General features: G+C 45.8%; 1 protein-coding gene across 1 annotated transcript in view; it reads left to right on the top strand.

Annotated features, from left to right (window-relative positions):
- Positions 1 to 537: 537 nt before the first annotated feature.
- MTHFD1 (methylenetetrahydrofolate dehydrogenase, cyclohydrolase and formyltetrahydrofolate synthetase 1) overlaps positions 538 to 7,175 on the top strand; it is a 110,853-nt gene continuing 104,215 nt past the window's right edge. The window contains exon 1 of the mRNA XM_042446800.1: positions 538 to 682. Coding sequence (XP_042302734.1) covers positions 636 to 682 — 47 coding nt within the window. The 5' untranslated portion in view covers positions 538 to 635. The remainder of the gene's footprint in view (positions 683 to 7,175) is intronic.

Genomic DNA, 7,175 nt, shown 5'->3' with positions numbered 1-7,175 from the left:
TGCCTTTTAGGAAGTAGAGTGAGGTCTAGGAAATGCCTCTGAGGAAGCGGACCGAGGTCTAGGAAAGCTCATGCTGCCCACTTCTTTCTTCCAGAGAGCCTCAAAGGTGCTGCTGCAGTATCTCTTTCCGTGCAAATTGCACTATAGCCATGTTGAAGCCTTGGGAGTTTCCAAGCCTTGCCACATGTATCCTGCCCTGTATCCCTGGATCAGTTTGCACAGGCTGCCTGGGTTTGCAACCAGCTGATTCAGGGCCCCTCCTCTTTCTGGGGCGGACAAAAAGGGGGCAGGGAGGGACCCCAAGCCCCTCCTTGGAGTCCAAGGGGGCGGATCGGGGCGTTGCAAGCGGCAGAGAAAAAGACAGAGAGAGAGATCAGCCTCCATCCGGAAAAAGTTGCCCCTTGTCCTCCTCTTCTTCCTTCTCCTCCTCCTCTTCCTCCTCCCCTCTTGCCCCAGTTGCCTGGTTGGTTGGCACCAAGGGCCTTGTGCCACTCCTCCCAGGCTTTGCAGCCTCCCCTCCTCCACCACGTGGTTGGCCCCAGAAGGGCTGGGGGCAGGATTCGAACCCAGGACCCCCTTTTAAACCCCCTCTGCCCAACACCATCGGAGCCACTTGGAGCAACCGGGTCGCAGGAATGGCCATGCAGCCTGCCCAGGTCCTCAGCGGGAAGACCGTCTCTGCGTAAGTCCAGCCCTCTCTTTGGGACTCCTTGTTTCTTCTCAAAGGCAGGGTGGTGCAGTGGTTGGAGCCTTGGACTCCAGAGGCCCGGGTTCAAATCCATGGAAACACGCTGGGGATCATGGACAAGTTACACAGGTTCTCAGCCTCTGGAGTCACCAGGGCAAGCTCCCTCCAAATATCAAAGCTATAGCCGTGTTGGTCACTGGAAGCAGTGTGTAGAGAGATCTTGCAACACCTTTGAGACTCACTGAAAAAAAAGAAGTAGGCAGCATGAGCTTTTGCAGACTTAAGTCTACTTCCTCAAAGGCATTTCCTAGACCTCAATCTACTTCCTCAGAGGCATTGCCTACACAATGTACTTCCTCAGCGGCACTTCCTAGAACTCAGTCTGTTTCCTCAAATGTATTTCCTAGACCTCAGTCTGTTTCCTCAAATGTATTTCCTAGACCTCAGTCTACTTCCTCAGAGGCATTTACTAGACCTCAATCTACTTCCTCAGAGGCATTTCCTACACAATCTGCTTTCTCAGAGGTACTTCCTAGACCTCAGTCTACGGTACTTCCTCAGAGGCATTTCCTAGACTTCAATCTACTTCCTCAGACACATTTGGTGGAGTGGCAGCCAGGTCCAGACATATATATGCCATTGGTATGTGAGGATGTCAATTCAGAGGACAAACCCTTTGTATATGGATATGAAGTTGCTGGCTCAGTTTTAAGGATGGTGGTTAGTGCACAAAGGCATAGGAATCTGGTCTTTGTGCATGGAGATGAAGTGGCCAATCCATTTTTGCAATGGGACTAGCCTGTGGTGAGGGGAAGAGATGAATGTAGGGGTCATGAGGATGGGGTCAGATAGTGTTGAAGTGTGTGTGTCATGACAATGGCATATATATGTCTGTGCCTGCCTTACACTCCACCAAGTGCATCTGAGGAAGTAGACAAGTCTAGGAAAGATCATGGTGCCAGTTTCTTTCTTTCAGTGAGTCTCAAAGGTACTACTGTACACAATAATCTCTCTATGTACATCCTCTGGAGAAGTTTGCCAATAAAACCACATGACAGGGTCACCTTGAGCTCGCCCTAAGTCACACTCTCTCAGTGATGGCGAACTTTTTAGAGAACGAGTGCCCAAACTGCAACCCAAAATCCACTTATTTATCGCGAAGTGCCGCGTCCCTCTGACTTTCCAGTAACAAATTCTGGCAAACTATGCTGAGGTGATGGCACACGTGCCCACAGAGAAGGCTCTGAGTGCCACCTCTGGCATGCGTCTGTGTGCCATAGGTTCGCCACCACTGCGCAAGGGCAAACCCCCTCTGAAGAAGCATGTCAAGAAAGCCCCATGATAGGGGTCACCTTAGGGTTGGCCTAAGTCATGCTCTCTCAGCCTCAGAAGGTTAGCAGTAGCAATAGAAGCTACATTTTTATACCGCTTCATACTGAACTAAGCCAAAATGCCAGAGGATGGCAAGGGCACCCCCCCCCACACACACACACACTCTGAAGAAACTTGTCAAAAAAACTTTACAATGGATTTGCATTTGTGTGTTGTTGTTGTATGCCCTATCATGGGCACCCTATTATGGAGTTTTCTTGGCCAGATTTCATGAGAGGAGGTTTGCCATAGCCTTCCCCTGAGGCTGAGAGCATGTGACTTGCCCAAAGTCACCAAGTGGGTTTCATAGCCAAGCAGGGAATTGAACACTGGTCTCCAGAGTCATAGTCTTACACTCTAACCACTAGGCCACACTGGCTCTCGACCTTAGGGTCACCATAAGTCAGAAATGATTTGAATGCACACAATGACAATAATAAGAGGGGAGTGTGCAAGAATGCAAGAAGACCCCCCAGGGCCTCCATGGTCCAACATGTGGGATGGATGAAGTTGCATCTACACTACAAAATTAAAGCAGTTTAACACTGCTTTAACTGCCTTGTCTCCATGCTGTGGAATTCCCTGCCTGAGAGGTGGGGTGCCACAACAAACTACAAATCCTTGGAGCCCATAGCATGGAGCCAAGCAATGTCAAACAGTATTAATTCTGCAGTGTGGCAGCAGCCGTCAGTGTAAAAGATAATTTATTAGTGTTTCACAAATACAGCGGGGGTTCTGCAGGAAGGAATGGCCATCTCCTCTTCTGCCACCATGAGCTTGGGTGCCACAACAACTACAAATCCCAGGATTCCTTAGGATGGAGCCATGGCAGTTAGTGGTGTCAAACAGTGTTAATTTCACAGTGTAGATCAATGGTCCCCAAACTGTGCCCTTTAAGAGACTTTGGACTTCAGCTCCCAAAAGCCATGCAGTTCCTACCTGTAAGGGGAATCTAAAAGTACAGATAGCTGGGTTGATCTATCCAACTACAATCAACCCTCCGTTTTCACAGGGGATCCATTCTGAACCCACCCACCCTGCAAGAACGGGGACTCGCCAATATTGAAGCCCCATAGGCTTGAATAGGGCATGTGCCCATGAGTGTGCGCAGGGCATGTGTGTGGGGGGTGTGCCCCATTGAAAATAACAAAGGTTGCCCCTCCATGAATATTCAAGACCGCAGATCTCAGGTCCGCGAGAACAGAGGGGCATCTGTATTTATCTATAGGTGTCTTTCTCTCTAATAGGAGTGGGTCTTTTGCGAATCTAATGGATCTTGCTTGCTCCAAAATGTTTTGATTACAAAGATCCCTCATAACAATAGTGCTTGGGAAAACCAGTTTCCCTCTCCTTGTCTGTGGAGTTGCAGCTAGACTTATAGAGATTGGGGAGACAAGGGTGGCAGACGATATCATAGTCGCTGATCATTAAAAAGCTGAGAACATAGGCCTCATGAACTCCACTATGTATGTGGGTGATGTGTGGAGTCACATGCGCACAGACACACATTTATCATGTGCCATTTGTTAATTCACCATTTCATCTGAGACTTGAGCAGCTTAGTTGCATTTTGCTCATTCTGTTTCAAAAAGGACCCTTTGTCTGCCCCTCAAGTCAACCCCAGAGTTTTTGACCCTCTTCCAGTCTTTCCTGCAAATCTGCTCCTGGGACCTCCAAAGAGATCTAGGTTGATTCAAGGCCAGGGTTGAATCATGTAAGACTGAGGCCATAAACTGGGTCTCGCTTCCAAGACTCTATCTAGCATTACACCTAAAAAGTAATTGAGAGTTCCTGCATGGCAGGGGGGTTGGACTGAATGGCCCTTGTTGTCTCTTCCAATTCTATGATTCTATGATACATTATTTTGAATAATCATTCCTCTTCAATTTTTATTTAGAGGCCTCTCATAATCCTGAGACTTTAAAGGAGTAATTTATTTGTGTGTGCACGTGTGCATTGTGTGCCTTTAAGTCATTTCTGACTTATGGTGACCCTAAGGCAAGCCTATCATAGAGTTTGCTTGCAAATTTTCATCAGAGAGGTTTTGCCATTGACATCCTCTGAAGCTGAGAGAGCGTGGCTTCCCAAGGTCACCCAGTGGGCTTTCATGGCTGAGTGGGGATTTGAACCCTGGTCTCCTGCGTTCAGTGCTCAAAATGCCAGTCTTCCTCTGGGCCTTGGGTTTGCCTGTGCAATGTTAGCAAAATAAGAAGTTGCCTCCTTCAAATTACACCTGTCTTTCTAGCTCAGTGTTGCTTGCTGTGACTGGCAGCTGTCCATCAAGTCTGTCCTTCTAGCTCAGTATTTTTTGCTCTAACTGGCAGCAACACATCAAGTTATTAGCTAGAAAAGGGTCTTTTCTAACATAGGCTTTCAGATCCTAGGAGTTGAATTTGTGCATATAAAACAGGGGTGAAGAAAGCATGGCCCTTGGGCCATATGTGGGACCCAACCCATTTGGCCAGGGGGCTTGAGATCCACAAATCTGTTGCAGTTTGGGGTGGATAGGGAACAACAACCTTGAAAAATATTAATTTGCTGCTTCTAAGGCCTCCAGAAGCAGTGGATTAGCCTAATCCCAGCCTTGGAAACAGCATCCACAAGTCATTTACAGTTTGGATTTTGGGACTGATTTTCCGCTAAAATGGGGCACTGCAGCTTGCTCATAGGAGCAAAAATTAACTTTGCACTGTAGTTACCCACCCTTGATATAACGTATGGTGCAGGATGGACAGATTTCAAGGTATAACATAATGCTGTTAGAAGTCTGTTTGGGCAATTAGGGTTTGGTTTGGGCTGTTTTGTTACCAGCTGAGTTTAAGGGTCAAATGATCATTTGAAGAATGGGTTGGCTAATGTAATCAGAAAACCAGAACAACCCCTGAGGATATTCTGTGCTTTTTATGACCTCGAGATCCACCAACTGGAGCTTGAAAACACAAAGGACATAAAGTTTAGAATTAAGTATCGTGATCCTGGATATTTGACTACAAGAATTGTACTGCATTAATTTGTAGCTTTTCCCATTCCGTACCTGCTTTCCCATTTCTGGGTTCTAATTTAGTGTGCAACTTATATTACTTGCTGCTGGTGTTAAAACAGGGGTCAGAAGTCTGTGCTGAGTTCCTGGCCAGAGATTTATAGGTTGATTTGTATCTGCATTCTGCCTGCCCTTGGACCTTTGTGGGTCAGGACAGAGTACATCTTTGATCTGCTCTCTCCTTCCACCTGCTGTAGGTTGTGACTGCTACAGAAAACACAGGAGGGAAAGGCAGCAGAATTGTGTATTGCCATGTCTTTAAGAGCTGTTCTCTTCCAGGTTGGGAACAGAAAGATCTATTGAATGTTACTTTATTCATGTACAGTAAGTCTTCTAGATCCACAGATTCAGCCATTTACAAGTTTGTTTGTGTCTGTGTATATATATAAATCCAAAAAGCATGGCTTGATTTTGCCATTTTATATAAAGGACACAATTTTTACTATCCCACTGTATACAATGGGCCTTGAACAGCCATGGATATTGGTATCCACAGGGGGTCCCGGAACTGAACTTCAGCGGCTACCATGGGCATTGTTGTTATTTTTGTTGTTGTCGCTGTTGTTGGCCAACCCCCCTGTGAAGTAACTTGCCAAGAAAGCCTTATGATAGGGTCACCATAAGTCACACTCTTTCAGCATTCAAAGGCAAGGGCAAACCCCCTCTGAAGAAACTTGCCAAGAAAACAATGACCATCCTCTGAGGCTGAGAGAGTGTGACTTGCCCAGGGTCACCCAGTGGGTTTCTGTGGCTGAGCTGGGATTTGAACCCTGCTCTTCAGAGTCCCACAGCTCAAACCACTATGCTACACTGGCTCTCTCGTTAAAGGCCCGCTGTATTTAATATAAGGTTGATTTCCCTCCTTCTCTCCAAGGGCTTAAGGGAGCTATAGTGACTCTCTTTGTCCCTGCTTCTTGCCTGACAACAACCCTTTGAGGTGGGTCAGAATGAAAACCAGAGCCAGAACTTTTGTCACAGGTTGAATGAAAACTTAATCAAGAAAACAGAAACAAAGCAAGAGTTTTAAAAGCCAAGGCTTTTGCCTTGTTGTTTTCAGGTGTTACTCACACCAGAGTTGGAGCAGACACTGCCTTGGAAGAGGCATTGTGTCCAGAACTGTTCAGGAGATAAGGGGGGGAATGCCTCTTCTAAGCTGGGGCCAGTCAGTAATGATAAATTATTTTTAAAATGCAATTTAAAAAGACAACCGACAGTCTATTTAAGTTTGGACCCCTCTTCTATGTGATTATTAAAGTAACATGTCCATCTCCAGTTACAGCAATTTGAGATACAAGTTTAATTGTCGTGTAATTCAGGAGAGTTCTGCAGAACTAGAGTTCTTCACCAGAGAACCCACAAGCACCTCACCAAGCTACAAATCCCAGGATTCCATAGGATAAAACCACAGCCGTTAAAGTGGTATCAAACTGCTGTAATTTTGTAGTGTAGATACATTCTTAGTTATGGTAGAGACAATGAGAGAGTTAGTATAAATGTGCTAACAGTTTGGGAATAGTGTAGGAGGTGGGCAGCTCTACCTAATATTTTGACAACAAAAGCTCTACCCTTATTTTGACAACAGACTACATGGGCCAAAGGGTTTGTGGAAATTTATTAAACTACATCCACCAAAGAGACTTAAACCCATTTGAACACTAAGGAAATGACTTCCCATTAACTCTCTCTAAAAGCACATTGTAAATGTTGCCAGGCCTACAAACTTATGCCTCTTGGACAAAGTTTTGGCTTCCCTGTTCTGTGGAACAAAACATACTCTTCCTGTCTATCCCTTGATATCTGTATTTTGAGTTCTAACAATTGACCCTTTCCTTCCTAGGAAGATTTGAATGGGCTGATAAACATACAGCCATTTCAAGCATGGTTGTCATCTTTCAAAAACTGGCCCTGACTCTGTCTTTATCTATCTAACCTGGAGAAGAGAAGGTTAAGGGATGCTTTGATTTGGATTTCCTGCATGGCAGGGGGTTGGACTGGATGGCCCTTGCGGTCTCTTCCAACTCTATGATCTATCTATCTATCTATCTATCTATCTATCTATCTATCTATCTATCTATC

The sequence above is a fragment of the Sceloporus undulatus genome, chromosome 1 (assembly GCF_019175285.1).
Source record: "Sceloporus undulatus isolate JIND9_A2432 ecotype Alabama chromosome 1, SceUnd_v1.1, whole genome shotgun sequence".
NCBI lineage: Eukaryota > Metazoa > Chordata > Lepidosauria > Squamata > Phrynosomatidae > Sceloporus > Sceloporus undulatus.
This window is presented reverse-complemented; position numbering and strand designations above follow the sequence as displayed.